This window comes from Tachyglossus aculeatus, chromosome 17, assembly GCF_015852505.1.
Source record: "Tachyglossus aculeatus isolate mTacAcu1 chromosome 17, mTacAcu1.pri, whole genome shotgun sequence".
In the NCBI taxonomy this organism is placed as follows: Eukaryota; Metazoa; Chordata; class Mammalia; order Monotremata; family Tachyglossidae; genus Tachyglossus; species Tachyglossus aculeatus.
The window spans coordinates 51,322,033-51,340,992 of NC_052082.1; the positions used below are offsets into that span (position 1 = coordinate 51,322,033).

The 18,960-nt window shown below is 47.9% G+C and overlaps 1 protein-coding gene and 1 non-coding gene across 5 annotated transcripts in view; both read left to right on the forward strand.

Annotated features, from left to right (window-relative positions):
- Positions 1 to 18,960, forward strand: part of TRPV2 (transient receptor potential cation channel subfamily V member 2) — a 43,831-nt gene that overhangs the window by 12,717 nt on the left and 12,154 nt on the right. For 3 of the 4 annotated variants that reach the window (XM_038759014.1, XM_038759015.1, XM_038759017.1), the window contains 8 exons: positions 2,525 to 2,779; positions 6,648 to 6,784; positions 9,891 to 10,043; positions 11,447 to 11,584; positions 12,474 to 12,772; positions 14,182 to 14,355; positions 15,156 to 15,311; positions 15,452 to 15,547. In XM_038759014.1, the coding sequence (XP_038614942.1) occupies positions 2,574 to 2,779; positions 6,648 to 6,784; positions 9,891 to 10,043; positions 11,447 to 11,584; positions 12,474 to 12,772; positions 14,182 to 14,355; positions 15,156 to 15,311; positions 15,452 to 15,547 (1,359 nt within the window). In that variant the 5' untranslated portion in view covers positions 2,525 to 2,573. The remainder of the gene's footprint in view (positions 1 to 2,524; positions 2,780 to 6,647; positions 6,785 to 9,890; positions 10,044 to 11,446; positions 11,585 to 12,473; positions 12,773 to 14,181; positions 14,356 to 15,155; positions 15,312 to 15,451; positions 15,548 to 18,960) is intronic. The other variant, XM_038759018.1, reaches the window with a different exon arrangement.
- TRNAL-AAG lies at positions 8,022 to 8,103 on the forward strand. Its single transcript has one exon. It is a non-coding gene; the product is annotated as a tRNA-Leu (tRNA).

Here is an 18,960-nt window from a genome sequence, read left to right on the forward strand (position 1 = left end):
AACAGGTTGCGGTTGGGTCTTGGGCCCCATCGCCCGCCAGAGCTGGAAGGCGGAACTATACACAAGCAGAGGAGGGCTGCCCAGATAAGGACGGAGCTGGGCCAGATGTTTCCAGTTGCTACCCTTCCCCGTGCACTCCCGCCCAGTGGAGTTGTTTATGTGCCTCTCCCTGCTCATCTGCCCCAAAGCACCCTGCCCAGCTTCCTGGGCAGGCAGGAGTTAACTCCCGTTGTTCATAACGTGACTCTGCTGAGCCGGGTGGGGTTTGGCAAGGCACAACCCACTAGCCGCTTCTCCGTGGGCTTCTCCCTCCCCAGCACTCCCCCTCAGCCTGCACCTCTCTCTCTTGGATGGCCCCTTCGGAGTCGACAGCATCTCTTCCCAGCCCCGGCTCTCCCTGAGTCAGCCATCAGGGAAGTTTTCCAGGCGGGGAGTGGCCGTGGCTTCTCCGGGGCACCGGGGGGCTGCGACTTGGGGGCCAGGACCCTCCTTCTCTTCCTCGCCCCCCACCCTCACTTCGGGTCTGGGATTGTCCATTCAAACGCTTGCTCAGCTCCAAGGTAAGTATGGGGGCCCTCCTGCACTCTCTGCCTGCAGCGTAGTTGGGAATTTAGTAGCGTTAGCAAGCGGGGTTTGGTGACTTCACCCTGACTGTGGAGCTGGAGGAAACTTCAAGTGTCTTCCTGTTCCTCTAGCTAGAGAGGAAGAAGGGCTGGGCAGAACCCCACTGCTTCCTGGGGCAAGCCCCTTTTCCCCACCAAAGCCGGCTTTGGAAGGGAACAGGAATGTTGCCTGGAAAAAGCTGGCAGCGCATTCCTTGTGTTGAGTTCAGAAGCCCTGGGAATTGCAGAGGGGAAGGAATTCTGAGAGCAGAGGCCAGTTATAAACCGTCCAGGGCTGGGAGACATTAGGCAGTGACCATGGACTCTCTCACCAGATATATCAGAGACCATGGTGGTGTTCAGTTATCAGAGCAAGTAGAGTGGAGGCCAAGGAGGGTGGGAGGGAAGGTGGGAAAGCGAGTGGGTCGGGGGGACGGGGTTTGCTGAAGAGCAGCAGCTTTAGCCTGAACACCGGGAGACATGATAGACTAGAAAACGGAGAGGCCGTGTGGATTCTAATGTAACTTTTGCGAGAAGCTGAGTGAATAATGCTCCATCCAAATTGCAGGGACCCAAGAAGGGAGCTCAGTAAGACAACAACTAGGAGATGACAGTGGTCTCCCCCAGTTTTATTCCTTCTTGGGGTCAGGAAGTGGAAATGGGGGGACTTCCCCCCACCCCCTGCCACCACCTGCCTCCCCGCCCAAGGCAGAGGCCATCGGAAGGCTCCCTGCCACAGCTTTACTGCTCTGCTCTCCTTGCATTTAGCCGTTGGGTTTCACAGTCCTTGTGGTTTCTGTCTTCCTGTGAGGAGGGGATTGTGCTGCAGAGGAAATGCCCCCTTTTCTTTGTTTTTTTTTTTTTTGCTTTTTATGGTATTTGAGTGCTTACTATGTGTCAGGCTAGGACGGCCTGGTGTCTAGAGCTCAGGGCTGCCATAGGGTGCCTAAGATCAGGGCTCCCTCTCCGCTGGCTGCTCAGAGCAGGGCAGTGTACTTGGAGGAAAGGGCTTGGCCTGGCTCTAGAGTGAGGGCTTTCAGCGGGAATGATGGGCTTGGGAGGCTAAGCTGGGATGGTGGGAGGGGTCCGCAAGATGAAACAGTTTTGGAGAGAGAGGCTGCCTTTCTGGACCACTCATTGGACCCTGGCGTGAGTTATTTCCCTGCTGTTAAACATCATCCTTTCCTGTTCTTGAACCGAGATTTGGACATTGCTCCCCTGGCCACACCAGGGCTTCTCGGTTCAAGTCCACTAGTAATGATGATGATGATGGTATTTGTTAAGCGCTTACTATGTGCAAAGCATTGTTCTAAGCGCTGGGGAGGATACAAGGTGATCAGATTGTCCCACGTGGGGCTCACAGTCTTAATCCCCATTCCACAGATGAGGTGACTGAGGCACAGAGAAGTTAAGTGGCTTGCCCAAGGTCACACAGCTGACAAGTGGCGGAGCTGGGATTCGAACCCATGACCTTTGACTCCCAAGCCCGCGTTCTTTCCACTGAGCCACACTGCTAGGCTTCTCAGGAACTAGTGGGAGCTGGGGAATCTTAGCTCAGGAGTAATGGTATCAAGAGGATGCCCAGTGGGCACCCAGGGCCTTGCAACTCAATGAATTGAAGTCCAAATTTGGGGGCAAGGTTGCTCCTGCCGCCGGCCCTTCAAGGAATTATAGGAAGTAATCCTCACAAGGAAGCTGCCCTTTTCTTTATTGTGCTTCTGTTGTATTTTTCCAAGTGTTTAGTACAGTACATTGTACCCAGTAGGCACTCAGTAAATGCCATTACTACTACTTCTACAAGGGAAAGCCCAAGTGAAGGTTTGAAGGTGGGAGTGGGAAAATGAGTATCGGCCGGCCCTCCGTGGTCTTTGGAGAACGCGACTTATTTCTGGCTCCTGACCTGAGCCCAGCTTCTGTCCTAGGGTCCTGGAAAGGCTGCCAGGTGGGACGGGGTAGCGACCCCAAGCCAAGATGCCCGAACCAGCTCGCCCGACGGTATTTATGCTGGAGACGACAGACAGCGACCCGGAGGGGAGGGCCGACACCGGTGCCCGACCAGAAGAGAAGGGCGGAAAGAATGAGCTACCGCCTATGGAGTCTGCCTTCCAGAAGGAGAACAGCGATTTTCCCCCTCAAATCAGGGTCAATCTGAATTACCGCAAGGCATCCGGCTCCAGGTAGGCTGCTTGTCCATTACTCAGCACCTAGAGTTAAAGAATCATCAATCGTATTTATTGAGCGCTTACTATGTGCAGAGCACTGTACTAAGCGCCTAGGAAGTACAAATTGGCAACATAGAGAGACAGTCCCTACCCAACAGTGGGCTCACAGTCTAAAAGAATAAACGAGGACCCCATTCAGAGTCAACTAGGGCGTAAAGACAGCACTGTTCTGATACTGAGTTAAAAGGTTGAACCCAGTCCCTGTCCCATGTGGGGCTCACACTCTTAATCCCCAATTTGCAGAGCACTGTACTAAGCGCTTGGGAAGTACAAATTGGCAACATATACAGTCCCTACCCAACAGTGGGCTCACAGTCTAAAGGAATAAACGAGGACCCCACTCAGAGTCAACTCGAGCGTAAAGACAGCACTGTTCTGATACTGAGTTAAAAGGTTGAACCCAGTCCCTTTCCCATGTGGGGCTCACACCCTTAATCCCCAATTTGCAGAGCACTGTACTAAGCGCTTGGGAAGTACAAATTGGCAACATATACAGTCCCTACCCAACAGTGGGCTCACAGTCTAAAGGAATAAACGAGGACCCCACTCAGAGTCAACTCGAGCGTAAAGACAGCACTGTTCTGATACTGAGTTAAAAGGTTGAACCCAGTCCCTTTCCCATGTGGGGCTCACACCCTTAATCCCCAATTTGCAGAGCACTGTACTAAGCGCTTGGGAAGTACAAATTGGCAACATATACAGTCCCTACCCAACAGTGGGCTCACAGTCTAAAAGAATAAACGAGGACCCCACTCAGAGTCAACTCGAGCGTAAAGACAGCACTGTTCTGACACGGGGTTAAAAGGTTGAACCCAGTCCCTGTCCCACGTGGGGCTCACACTCTTAATCCCCAATTTGCAGATGAGTTAACTGAGACACGGGGGATGGAGGTGGGTTAGCCAGCTACAGCAGGAAGGCTTGCTGTTTCACGTATAAGGCTGAATCTGGGGCAAAGCTTGAAGTTGGGAGGTAGAAGAGAGCGGGAGTCTCTGGGCAACATGGTTTATTTCTGACTCCTGACCTTAGTCCTCATGGTAGCTCAGGGCAGAGCCCCTCTGCACAAGCTGGGTTCGACCTGCTGGTTCTACTGGTCCTAAGGCCGTGGAGTAAGGTCAGACCCACATAAAGCTGTACCTGATCGGGTTTGGAAGCTCCTTCCCCTCAGCCCTCCATTTTGGGTATGGGAAGTGGCAGCAGGGGTCTGAGGGCCCTGGGTTCTAATCCTGGCTCTGCCACTTGTCTGCTATGTGACCTTGGGCCAATCGCTTCACTTCTCTGTGCTTCAGTTCCCTCCGCTGTAAAATGGGGATTAAGACTGTGAGCCCCACTGGGGATATGGACTGTGTCAAACCTGATTACTTTGCATCTACCTCAGAGCTTAGAACAATACCAAGCACTTATCAAATACTATTAAAAAAGAAATCATCATCAGTCGTATTTATTGAGCGCTTACTGCCTGCAGAGCACTGGACTAAGCGCTTGGGAAGTACAAGTTGGCAACATAGAGAGACAGTCCCTACCCAACAGTGGGCTCACAGTCTAAAAGGGGGAGACAGAGAACAAAACCAAACATACTAATAAAATAAATAGAATAGATATGTGCAAGTAAAATAAATAAATAAATAGAGTAATAAATATGTACAAACATATATATAGAGAGAGAGGTGCTGTGGGGAAGGGAAGGAGGTAAGATGGGTGATGGAGGGAGGGATGAGGGGGAGAGGAAGGAAGGGGGGAAAGAAAAAAGAAGAAAAGAAAAAAAAATGTGTGACAATTGGGATCTAGGTGGTCATCATAGGTGCCAACTCTTCGTATTGAGCACGGGGGCGTGGACTGTGTGGGACTTGGCAGAGGCAGGCGGGCTTTAAAGAGCTGAGTCCTACATGTCCTGCTAGTATGCTCTTAGGACTTCATTCAGTCATATTTATTAAGTACTTACTGTGTGCAAAGCACTGTATTAAGTGCTTGGGAAAGTACAATATAACAATAAACAGTGACATTCCCTGCCCACAAAGAGCTCACAGGGGGGCAGGGGAAAGACAGGCATCAACACAAATAAGATTAAAGATACATCTTTTCAGAGAGGAATGGGGTGGACACCCTGATGGACACTATTGTCCACTTAGCAGTACATTGCCAGAAGTCACCAGCAGTCACAGAAGGGTTTCTTCTCTGGGAGAAGAGGACGGGGACGCACACAGACACACACACAAACACACACACACACACTCTCTCTCTCTCCCTCTCTCTCTCTCTCTCTCTCCCCCCCCCCCCCCCACAATGCACTGAGGCTTACCCACTAAGCACTAAAGTATTCACCCCACAGCAATTAGGTAAATATTCTTGCAATCATATCCTTCCCTTACCTGTATTGTGTCATCTATACGTACATAGCCGTATACTCCTATCCTTCCCTTACCTGTATTGTATCATCTGTGTGTCCCCCATTAAACTGATACTGACAAAGGGAGACTGGAAGTCCTGCTTGAATTGTTGGGTGGATGAAAGGATGCATTTCTCTCTACAGCTGGTAAGCCACAGTGGGTTATAATAATAATAATAATGGCATTTATCCCCCTTCTAGACTGTGAGCCCGCTGTTGGGTAGGGACTGTCTCTCTATGTTGCCGACTTGTACCTCCCAAGCGCTTAGTCCAGTGCTCTGCACACAGTAAGCGCTCAATAAATACGATTGATTGATTGATTAAGCACTTACTATGTGTAAAGCACTGTTCTAAGCGCTGGGGAGGTTGCAAGGTGATCAGGTTGTCCCACAGTCTTAATCCCCATTTTACAGATGAATGGTAATGTACTCCAGAGGGTAATGTCCCTCTGGATGCCCCTGTTAAGTTGGCGCCTGTGTTAATCCCTAGGGTACTAGAACAGTGCTCTGCACACAGTAAGCGCTCAATAAATACGAATGAATGAATGAATGAATGAATGAACTACAAAGCCCAGGAGCCCCTAGGGACAACCCCATTGCAATAGCAGCACTTCCTCTTAGACCATTAAGAATTGATTGTGGGTTGGTGGGGTTCTTTACCCAAAGACTGGATTGAGCTCTGATCCCCAATGCTAATCCAGGTCCAGACTGATGCTTCTGCCTCAGGATGGTTCCTTCCTTTGGGGAGAAGAGCTCCTAGGGAATTGGGAACTCTCTTTTGGGCCAGTGAAATATATACAGGACTGGGAGTCAGTCCTGACTCTGCCATTTACGTGCTGTGTGGCCTTGTGCAAGACCCTTAACTTCTCTTTGCCCCAGCTTCCTCATCTGTAAAATAGGATACAGTACCTGTTCTCTCTTCATCATCATCATCAATCGTATTTATTGAGCGCTTACTGTGTGCAGAGCACTGTACTAAGCGCTTGGGAAGTACAAATTGGCAACATATAGAGACAGTCCCTACCCAACAGTGGGCTCACAGTCTAAAAGGGGGAGACAGAGAACAAAACCAAACATACTAACAGAATAAAATAAGTAGAATAGATCTGTACAAATAAAATAAATAAATAAATAAATAGAGTAATAAATATGTACCAACATATATACATATATACAGGTGCTGTGGGGAAGGGAAGGAGGTAAGATGAGGGGGATGGAGAGGGGGACGAGGGGGAGAGGAAGGAAGGGGCTCAGTCTGGGAAGGCCTCCTGGAGGAGGTGAGCTCTCAGCAGGGCCTTGAAGGGAGGAAGAGAGCTAGCTTGGCTTCCTCTTAGACTGTAAGCTTAGTGCCTAATGAAGGTCTTGGGGCATAGAAAGTCCTTAAATATCACTATATTATTATTTTTTACCGATCAGGTGGTAACCCTGTAACTTTCTCCAGCAGCCAGCCGGACCCAGACCGCTTCGACAGAGATCGGCTCTTTGGAGCTGTTGCCAGGGGAGACCCAGAGGAGCTGGAAGGTCTGAAGGAGTATCTGGAACGGACCAGCAAGTACCTCACCAATTCTGAATTCACAGGTATGGCAGCCCCAGAGCCCAGGCTGGGCCTCGCCCCCTCCTACCTCACCTCCCTTCTCTCCTTCTACTGCCCAGCCCGCACCCTCCGCTCCTCTGCCGCTAATCTCCTCACTGTACCTCGTTCTCGCCTGTCCCGCCGTCGACCCCCGGCCCACGTCATCCCCCGGGCCTGGAATGCCCTCCCTCTGCCACTCCGCCAAGCTAGCTCTCTTCCTCCCTTCAAGGCCCTGCTGAGAGCTCACCTCCTCCAGGAGGCCTTCCCAGACTGAGCCCCTTCCTTCCTCTCCCCCTCTTCCCCCTCTCCATCCCCCCATCTTACCTCCTTCCCTTCCCCACAGCACCTGTATATATGTATATATGGTTGTACATATTTATTACTCTATTTATTTATTTATTTATTTTACTTGTACATTTCTATCCTATTTATTTTATTTTGTTGGTATGTTTGGTTCTGTTCTCTGTCTCCCCCTTTTAGACTGTGAGCCCACTGTTGGGTAGGGACTGTCTCTATGTGTTGCCAATTTGTACTTCCCAAGCGCTTAGTACAGTGCTCTGCACATAGTATGCGCTCAATAAATACGATTGATTGATTGATTGATTGATTGATTGATTGACTGCCACTTTCTAACTGGAGCCGGGAGCAGGATAGAATTGGGCTGAGAAAGCTCACCTGCTCTTTGGGGACTCCCTCCTAGGCCTGGGGCAAGCTGACATCCTGGGGCTAAGCTATCTGCTCCTCACCCCATCTTCTCCTGGATCAAGAACAGGAGGTGACGGGACGGCGTTGTTTAAGGGGTCCAGGGAACGTAAGTTCTGAACCAGCAGGAAGTTTCACTCTTTCAACCCACCACCAAGCAACTTGTTTGCCGTTGTATTCATTATTATGTGGTAAGCACCGTGCCAAGCTCTTGGACACAGTCTCTATCCACATGGAGTTTAGAGTTCTAGGGGGAAGAGAGAACAGCTATTGAGTCCCCACTTAGAATCTGTAAAATTGTAAAATCCTCATTTTTCAGGGGAGGCACAGAGATGTTAAGTGACTTGCCCAAGGTCACCCGGCAGGCAAGTGGTGGAGCTGGAATTAGAGCCCGAGTCTCCTGCCTCCTGGTCCAGTGCCCTTCCCACTAGGTCACTCTGAGCCTCCAAACACCTGTTTGGGGAGAGATGCAGAGAGATTCCCTCAAGGTCTCTGCCCTTAAGGAGGGAGAGAGATATGAGGTCTCTGTGCAACTTACGTGGTAGCGTGGCCGAGCGGTCTAAGGCGCTGGATTAAGGCTTCAGTCTCTTCGGGGGCGTGGGTTCGCATCCCACCGCTGCCAATTGATTTCTTTTAGACTGTGAGCCCACTGTTGGGTAGGGACTGTCTCTATATGTTGCCAACTTGTACTTCCCAAGCCCTTAGTACAGTGCTCTGCACACAGTAAGCGCCCAATCAATCAATCAATCAATCGTATTTGTTGAGCACTTACTGTGTGCAGAGCACTGTACTAAGCGCTTGGGAAGTACAAGTTGGCAACATATAGAGACAGTCCCTACCCAACAGTGGGCTCACAGTCTAAAAGGGGGAGACAGAGAACAAAACCAAACATACTAACAAAATAAAATAAATAGAATAGACATGTACAAGTAAAATAAATAGAGTAATAAATATGTACAAACATATAAACACATATACAGGTGCTGTGGGGAAGGGAAGGAGGTAAGATGGGGGGATGGAGAGGGGGACGAGGGGGAGAGGAAGGAAGGGGCTCAGTCTGGGAAGGCCTCCTGGAGGAGGTGAGCTCTCAGTAGGGCCTTGAAGGGAGGAAGAGAGCTACCATCATCATGAGTACAGACTAAATGAATTCAAATCATTCTGTAAAAGGTTTTATATATATATATATATTTATACACACACACACGCTCTCTCTCTCTGTCTGTCTCTCTCTCTCTCTCTCTCTCTCTCTCCCTCTCTCCCGCTCTCTCTCTCTCGCTCTCTCTCTCTCTCTCTCTCTCTTCCAGACTTCTAGACTGTGAGCCCGTTGTTGGGTAGGGACCATCTCTATATGTTGCCAACTTGCACTTCCCAAGTGCCTAGTACAGTGCTCTGCACACAGTAAGCGCTCAATATGATTGATTGATTGATTGAGTCTGGAAACCCCAGACTCTGAATTGACCAGTTGCTCTACCTGCTCCTTTGACCTGTATTCCTGGGGCTGGCCTGTTAGAAATTTCCCTTCTCTGGGACCAACTGGCCAGGATGCTTCTTATCCCCCCTTAATCTTTAGAAGCCATTTTCACTTCCTGGCCTGGCTTCTAGGCAGAGGGGCTGAAGGGTCCCCTGAAATCAAAGCTCCGAATTGCCAGTTAGAAACTGGGGTGGGGGCAGAGGCCCCTCAAGCATCCCCCAAAGGACTCCCCCCACCCCTGTATCCTGTTCCCTCCAGGTGCTTCCATGACTTTTTCAAAAGTTTATTGACCTAGCGGATCGAGCACAGGCTTAGGAGTCAGAAGGACCTGAGTTCTAATCTTGACCCTGCCACTTCATCATCATCATCAACCATATTTATTGAGCGCTTACTGTGTGCAGAGCACCGTACTAAGCGCTTGGGAAGTACACGTTGGCAACACAAGTTGCCACTTGTCTGTTGTGTGACCTGGGGCAAGTCACTTCACTTCTCTGTGCCCCAGTTATCCCATCTGTAAACTGGGAATTAAGACTGTGAGCCCCACATGGGACACGGACTGCGTCCAACCTGATTAGCTTGTATCTACCCCAGCACTTTGTACGGTGCCTGGCGCATAGTAAGCGCTTAACAAACACCATAAAAAAAAACCAAAACAAAAAAACTATCTTGTATCCGTCTTTCTTGACAAGTAGTAGGTACTTAAAAAATACTATTATTATTATCCTCATAATGTTTAGGAGTGGGGGAGGCGTGGGTGAAGATACTGGTACTCAATCATCAGCTCCACCCTGCCCTAAACCAGTGGGGGCCCAATTTGAAAGTCAGACCTCTTCTCCAGGTGCTTGCTCAGGGGCAGCGATGCTAGGCTGACTACCCACACCATGCTCAGCTGGATTCAAGCCCCCCACAGCCCTTCTGAATGTTTCTCTCCTGGCCAGAGGCAAACACGGGAAAGACCTGCCTGATGAAAGCCTTGCTGAACCTCAAGGCTGGGGAGAATGCCACCATCCTGCCGCTGTTGCAGATCGACAAAGAGATGGGCAACCCGTTCCCACTGGTCAACGCCACGTGCCATGACAAGAATTACCGAGGTGATTGCTGCTGGGAGGGGAGCTGGACGTGGGAGTGCAGAGCAAAATGTGGGAGAGTGTTGGGGAAGGAAACAGGTGTGCCGGAGACACACAAGCAGCGAAGGGTTGGACCCGAATATAAATCCAGGTGAAACCTAGCTCCAGTGTGTTCATAACATTCAAAAAACATTCAAAGTAATGTGCTTACTTTGTGCCAAGCCCTGTACTAAGCACCAGGAAAGTATAGATAATAATAATAATAATAATAATGTTGGCATTTGTTAAGCGCTTACTATGTGCAAAGCACTGTTCTAAGCGCTGGGAGGGTACAAAGTGATCAGGTTGTCCCACGTGGGGCTCACAGTCTTAATCCCCATTTTACCGATGAGGTAACTGAGGCTCAGAGAAGTTAAGTGACTTACCCGAGGTCACACAGCAGACATGTGGCAGAGCTAGGATTCGAACCCATGACCTCGGACTCCAAAGCCCGGGCTCTTTCCACTGAGCCACATTCCTGACCCTCAGGGGGAGGCCCATCGTCTAAGAAGGGAAGTGGGGATACTGGCAAAGACCAAAGAAAAGTAACCACGTGTTGTAGTACAGTAATACCTTTGTTTCCCCTCTCTGTAATGTGGTTCTTGTAAAGGATCATGTTTATTTTATCATGGTTTCTCCTTTGATAGATGGAGTTTTCCTAATACCAAGGGAATTTGTTCTTGAAGAATCTTATGTGACTGGAAAATCCCATTATAGTAACGATTGAATCCGTGGGAATTATGGGTTAGCACCAAGGTGACCAACGTTTTTTTGATATGAATTCCCATATTGTTCTGTTCCCCACTAGGAGAATACGCTACATGCTTGCCCGACACTGTTACTATATTAAATACTGTACAGTTGCAAAATCACAAAGAAACACGAATTAGTATAAGTAATCTACCTGTGCTATGGAATGCGTCATACCAGAACAGACTAGTGTTGTGGGAAGAATATTTTTTAATTTTTTCCATCACGTTCTCTCCCACTCATGTGATAAAAACATATATAATAGCATGTTCCCAAGAACCCAAGTGGGAGGAACCCAGTTGGTGTGGGGGATAGGCATTCTTACCCCAGGAGGCAATGAGGCCTAGGGCTTGGGAGTCAGATGAATGAGGTTCTCATCCCAGGTCTGCCACTTGTCTACTGTGAGACCTTGAGCTAGTCACCTGAACTCTCTGTGCCTTGGTTTCCTTAACTGTAAAACAGGAAACTGATCCCCATTCTTTTTATAGTGAGAGCCCAGTGTGGAAAAGGGGTATGTTTGGTTTTATCAACCTGTATCATTCCCCGGTGGTAAGCGCAGTCGTTGGTACTAGCCGACTCTTAATACATATTAACTATAATAATAATAACAACCCTGGCCTCTCCCTATGTCTTCTTAGGGCACAGTGCCCTGCACATCGCCATAGAGAAGAGGAGCCTGACTTGGGTGAAAGTCCTGGTGGAGAATGGAGCGAATGTCCATGCGAAGGCTGATGGGCAGTTCTTCCAAAAGAGCAAAGGGATTTGCTTCTATTTTGGTGAGTGGACATTGGAGCATCCCTGGCTCCAACTTTCTTCCTTCCCATCATAAACGCTGGAGTCTCCTACCCCAAAGACTGGGGGTTCTTTCTGGGGAAATGCCATCAGACCAAGATCCCTATAACGTCAGCCACTCATGCCACATAGTGACTGCAGTGAGGCAAAACTAGTGTTGTGTCATCCTCCCCTTTGCATCTGGATTTTGGTGCTGTCTGGACTAGTGGGGTAAGTCTGCAGGTTTGGAGTGAGATCTACAAGGCCAACCTCCTTCCTCTCCCCCTCCTCCCCCTCCCCGTCCCTCGCACCTTACTCCCCACAGCACCTGTATATATTTATATATGTTTGCACATATTTATTACTCTATTTTACTTGTACATATTTATTCTATTTAATTTTGTTAATGTGTTTTGTTTTGTTGTCTGTCTCCCCCTTCTAGACTGTGAGCCCGCTGTTGGGTAGGGACCGTCTCTATATGTTGTCAACTTGTATTTTCCAAGCACATGATACAGTGCTCTGCACACAGTAAGCGCTCAATAAATATGATTGAATGAATGAATGAACCTGGATTGGCCATAAACTAGTATCCTAGGGTCTCTTCAAGCTGGGCTTGACCCCCCACACCAGCTCTCCATTAATGGAAGAAGATTCACTTCCTTGATCACAGGGCCCCGAAGGGTACAGGCTCTGTGACTCCCCGCAGGGAAAGGGCCAGTTGCCTTGGGAAACCAAGGACTCGGTTACTGCCTGGCTTTAAAGTGAGCTCAAGGGAATGTTGCCTTGGTTTACTAAACGTAGCAACCGTTTAATACATACCTTGATGGTGCTGATGGTAATACTAATAAAATCAAAAGGCCTTAATGTTCAAGACCCATTTACCCCTGACTCCAGGTGAGCTCCCTCTCTCACTGGCTGCCTGTACCAAGCAATGGGATGTGGTGGAATTCCTGCTGGAGAACCCACACCAGCCGGCGCGTCTCGAGGAGAGCGACTCCCAAGGCAACACAGTGCTCCACGCCCTGGTTACGATCGCCGATAACTCCAAGGAGAACAGCTCGTTGGTGAGCGCCATGTACGATGACATCCTCAGGGCTGGAGCCAGGATCTGCCCCTCTGTGAAGTTGGAGGACATTCCAAACAACCAAGGCCTGACGCCCCTGAAACTGGCAGCCAAAGAGGGCAAGATAGAAGTGAGTAAGGCTGGCAAGACAGGAGGGCACGCTGGTCCTGTCTGTGCCCAGAACAATGTGGGGGACGTGATGGATGAATCTAAGAGAAGCCATAGTGAATAAGCAAAGAGAGTCCTTTTAGACTGTGAGCCCGCTGTTGGGTAGGGACCGTCTCTATATGTTGCCAACTTGTACTTCCCAAGCGCTTAGTCCAGTGCTCTGCACACAGTAAGCGCTCAATAAATACAATTGATTGATTGATTATCTAGTGATGACTTTGTGTTGTCTTGAATTTACACAACATTCTCCTTTTCCAGAGCATTTCATATTAGATTGCATTTTGGCCCTCCCAGCAACCCTGGGGGCAACAGTAGAATTATCTCCGCTTTTTTAAAGGGAGGAAACTGTGACACAGAGATAAAACTGATATTCCGAAAGTCCCGCAGCATTGCTCTTTCCATAAGACATTCCTATCCCACATTTTATTTAAATGCATGGGTGTATCTCTGCTTATCCTTTTAGGTAAATTCCCTCTGCAGCTTGAAGGCTCTACTCCTCCAAGAAGTTTTTCACGATTAACCCAACTAATTGTCCAAGCCATAAATGCATTCCTTAAGCAAATTCTCTTTTCCAACTCATAATTGCAGTATATATGTTTTTACTTAAATTACTTAAATTGCTTCAGTGTTTTTCTTTTCTTATCTTTCCTGTTAAGACTGGAGGGTGGAAGCTGTTGGCTATTTAATATGAATTCCTGCAGCATATAGTATTGGGCACTTTGTGAGTGCTCGATAAATATTTGTTGACCAATTGATCAGGTAGGTCTGTTTGTGGGTGTGTAGATGGAGTGTGTGTGTTTGCATACATGTGCACGTACATGAATCTGCCTCAGGATTCATATATGTTTATATGGCAGTGTGTATGTCCCGGGAAAGGGTGGAAGGCTGTGGGCTTGCTCTGCAGCTGGTCTTGGAACTGTGAAATTTGCATATAATTGCCCAGCCTGTGGGAGAAGTATTTTAAATCCTCCTTCTGGCTTAAACAGGTGGAAACTGTGTTGAGTAGGAAATTCTTCTTTGGCAGTTGCAGCCTGTTTACCGTCGTTGCCCGTGGATCTGCGCAGTTGATCATTCATTCATTCAGTTCTATTTATTGAGTGCTTACTATGTGCAGAGCACTGATCACTCAACCTATCCGTGGTATTCACTAGTGAGCCCACTGTTGGGCAGGGACTGTCTCTGTATGTTGCCAATTTGTACTTCCCAAGCGCTTAGTACAGTGCTCTGCACACAGTAAGCGCTCAATGAATACGATTGATGATGATGATGATGATGATGCTTACGGTGTCCAAAGCACTCCTAAATTCTGGTCCTATAGATCAGTGAATCCTGGGCAGCCCCCCATGCTTTGGTCCCTTGCCTCCCTTTCAGATCTTCAAGCACATCCTTCAGAGGGAGATGAGTGGGGAATACCAGCACCTCTCCCGCAGGTTCACGGAGTGGAGCTATGGGCCAGTCCAAGCGGCTCTGTACGACCTGTCGTCTGTGGACAGCTGCGAGGACAACTCCGTGCTGGACATCATTGTGTTTGGCTGTAGAGCACCGGTGAGCAGGGCCGCAAGCAAAGCCCGAAGGACTTTTCCCGGGTGCCGAGATCCGCCCTGGGCGGAGTCTCGCTGGGTACAGGAGGACAACCAAACATCACTGCCACAAGTCCCCATCTCTGGCAGGCCCAGCCTGTGCAGATTTCACATGCATTTAAGGGAACTGGAAATCTGCAATATCTCACCTCCCTTGATTGGAGAAGGGATGAGAGGAACAAGGTAGTTGAGACTTACTATTCTACGGTCTTCTGGAATAAAAATAATTATGGTATTAAGCCGTTACTATGTGCCAGGCACTGCACTAAGAGCTGGGGTAGATACAAGTAAATCGGGTTGGACACAGTCCATGTCCCGCGTGGGGCTCACCCTCTGAATCCCCATTTTGCAGGTGAGGAAAGTGAAGCACAGAGAAGTCAAGTGACTTGCCCAAGGTCACACAGCAGGCAAGTGGAGGAACTGGGATTAGAACCCAGGTCCTTCTGACTCCCAGGACCGTGCTCCATAGGACATGCTGCTTCCTGAAATGGAAGGCTTTCTCTCTCCAGATCACCATCCTGAAAGGCAGGTAGAGCTTAATGCTTGACCTTTGGCCAGCCCTTTGAGAGCATTGAGAGCCTTGCCCAAAGCCCCGACCATCCTCGTCCCTGGGAATGCTCATAATGTGTAAGGTTTGAAGGGATGAGTTGGAAACACTGAAGGCGACTTCCAAGACATCAACTAAGAAAGAGTCTTGGGGATTGGACTTGCTTGGTAACTCCTTGTTCTTTCCTTTCTCTCCCCCGGCCTTGCCTTCCACCTCAGAACCGGCACAGAATGGTGGTGTTGGAACCACTGAACAAACTGCTGCAGGAGAAATGGGAGTCCCTCGCTGTCCGGTTTTACTTCAATTTCGCTTGCTACGTGATATACATGATGGTCTTCACGGCGGTGGCCTATCACCAGCCTGTCCTGGGGAAGGTATTAGGGCATCAAACGCTGGGAGGGGAAGCCTGGAGCAAGGAGAGGGGATGCCTGAACGTATGGGGGAAGGGAGAGGCCTTTCATCATCTTTATCCATCATCCTGGAACCTGTACCCTGGGCTGCTCTTATTTTACAGAGCTTTCTCCCGCTGAAAGCAACGCCTGGGAACTCCATGCTGCTACTGGGACACATCCTGATCCTGTTCGGTGGCTTCTACCTCTTCTTTGGCCAGGTAAAAAGCCCTGCCTTCAACCTCATTACTAAAAGAGATAATATCAGCAGGCTGTCGTCCGGCAGATTAGCACAGATCTAAAGGAAAAGAGACTGCAGGTAGTGTAAGCTGGACCCCTAGACTGTAAACTGGTCCTTTAGATCAATCAATCAATCAATCGTATTTATTGAGTGCTTACTATGTGCAGAGCACTGTACTAAGCGCTTGGGAAGTACAAATTGGCAACGCATAGAGACAGTCCCTACCCAACAGTGGGCTCACAGTCTAAAAGGGGGAGACAGAGAACAAAACCAAACATACCAACAAAATAAAATAAATATGATAGAAATGTACAAGTAAAATAAATAAATAAATAGAGTAATAAATATGTACAACCATACAACCTTTAGACTGTAAGATCACTGTGGGCAGGGAATGTATGTTTATTATATTGTACTCTCCCCAGCGCTTAGTACAGTGCTCTGAACAGAGTAAGTGCTCAATAAATATGATTGAATGAACAAATGTGGATTTGAATACAAGAGGAACATATGTCCATCTCAGTAATACACCAAGTCTTCAGGTTACTGACAGCCATACCACAGGTCTTCCTGACATTGGTAAACTATAGGATTTGAGAGTTGCGGGAGGACCTCTATCTGCTCCCCTGCTTCTGAGTCGGTGAGCCCTCAACCATCCTTCAGTCAATAGTATTTACTACGGGCCTACAGTTCACACGGCGCTGTGCTAAACACTTTGGCCTAATGGATCGAACAATTGACCCGGGAGTCAGAAGGACATGGGTTCTAATCCAGCTCTGCCACTTGTCTGCTGTGTGACCCTGGGCAAGTCGCTTAATTTCTCTGTGCCTGTTACTTCATCTGTAAAATGGGAATGAAGACTCTGTGAGCCCCATGTGGGACAGGCACTGTATCCAACCTGATTAGCTTGTATATACTCCAGCACTTACAACAGCGCTTGAGACACATAGTAAATACTTTAACAAATGCCATTATTATTATTATTAGTCTGCTGTCTTTGTGTTTTAACCTCTCCAGGGAATGGAGACTCCCAAACCTCCAGTCTCCCAAATCATTAAGGAATTCTTCCCTGGAATGATCCCAACTCTCTCGATCCAACTGACGCCAATTTTCTCTTTGTTCCCTTCATTCCCTCATGGGCATGGAGAATCCCTGATCAGGTTCCACCTCGTAAAACCCTATACTGACCTGAAGAAGTGAGACGAGGGCTTGGGAAAAATGAATATTTTTTTAAAAATCCTAGGCCTTGGGAATCCGTCTCCAAAGCTCTCTAAACGTGGAGACTGGGTGACTCATCCCCACAGGACTTAACTCTGAATGATATTTTGGGGTAAAGCTATTCATTCATTCATTCATTCATTCAATCATATTTATTGAGCGCTTACTGCGTGCAGAGCACTGTACCAAGCGCTTGGGAAGTACAAGTTGGCAACATATAGAGATGGTCCCTACCCAACAGCGGGCTCACAGTCTAGAAGGGGGAGACAGACAACAAAACAAAATACTAATAAAATAAAATAATAATATAATATAAACTTCTTGAGGGCAGGGATCCTGCCTGCCAACTCTGTCATACTTTACTCTCCCAAGCACTTAGAAGAGTGCTCGGCACACAGAAAAACCCTCAATAAAAACTATCGATTGACTAGTAAAAGGCTGGCAATCTAGAGCTCACTAAAACTCTAGCTTAGTTTGGAATCAAAGAGTGTACAGCTTTGGTGGCTCCATGATTTCATCGCCCCAGAGATGACTGGGAGGAGCTGGGAAGCTGTACAGAACAGGAATTCTGATTCCATCTTGGGCCTGAAACTTTTCTCCTCATCTACCATGCAGGTGGGATATAGAACAGAGTCGTTCCATTCTCTGGACACATATCTACATATCTATTCTATTTATTTTATTTTGTTAGTATGTTTGGTTTGGTTCTCTGTCTCCCCCTTTTAGACTGTGAGCCCACTGTTGGGTAGGGACTGTCTCTATATGTTGCCAATTTGTACTTCCCAAGTGCTTAGTACAGTGCTCTGCACATAGTAAGCGCTCAATAAATACGATTGATGATGATGATGATGACACACATGCCTGGGACTGTCAATCAGTCAGTATTATTTACTAAACACTTACTATGGGCAGAACACCTTGCTAAGCACTTGGGAAAAGCTAATGGGCACGATCCCTACCCTTAAGGAGCTTATAGTTTTGTGGGGGAAGAAATCAAGGATCCTGTCAACTTTAGGTTTCTATCCTTTGTGTTCTTTTCTGTCTCTTACATTTCATCATCATCATCATCAATCGTATTTATTGAGCGCTTACTGTGTGCAGAGCACTGTACTAAGCGCTTGGGAAGTACAGATTGGCAACATATAGAGACAGTCCCTACCCAACAGTGGGCTCACAGTCTAAAAGGGGCTCACAGTCTAAAAGTCAGTTTCTCCAGCACACACGGACAAACCACACGTGCATTTCTCTTGATATATAAACTGCGTACATTCTTCTTTCACACGCTGCTCTGTGGTTGGATTATAATAAGAAAGGAGCAAAGTGGGTTTTTTTAAGCAGCTCCCAAAGCTTAGCAGTAGGCAAAAGCAGAAACATTGCCACGTTCTGCAAATGACAAATACAATTATACTACAAAGGGCAGCTATTCTGTGTGCACATTGTGGTTGAGGCTTCAGCTAGATGTTCGCTTGGTTGAATCTCCCCACCGGTGGTTTCTTCTTTGAGTATAAAGGACAGCCCTCTGCCTATCCTGTCTCTCCACTTCCATTAGACTTATCATCATCATCATCATCATCAATCGTATTTATTGAGCGCTTACTATGTGCAGAGCACTGTACTAAGCGCTTGGGAAGTACAAATTGGCAACATCTAGAGACAGTCCCTACCCAACAGTGGGCTCACAGTCTAAAAGGGGGAGACAGAGAACAAAACCAAACATACTAACAAAATAAAATAAATATTTTTATTTATTAAAGACTTATCTTTAAGGACTGAGGCCAGATCTAGTTGTTCCTTTGTAAGTGCCCCAGTGCTTAACTCAGACCTGCACATTCATTTCCCACTCCTGACTGACCAGTTATTGACTACTGTCACTCAGCCTGGCTTTCCTTTCTCCCCAGACTGCGGTGGTTGTTCTCTCAGGTACTTTTTCTGTTCCCCAAGCATGGACCAGTGCTCCGCAAATATGTTTTCCATTGAGAATTCCACAAGACTTTACTTCTGTGATGCCATGAGATGTCTCCACAATGCTACCTGCCTTCCCACCTCCTTCAGGAGGACTTTCCCAGTCAATTTGTATCACCCAAGGTCATGTCATCCTAAAGGTTATTCTTAGCACTTAAGTATATCTCCCCCAACTTTCCATGCTCCTGGTATCAGTGGTATCCCTGTTTATTT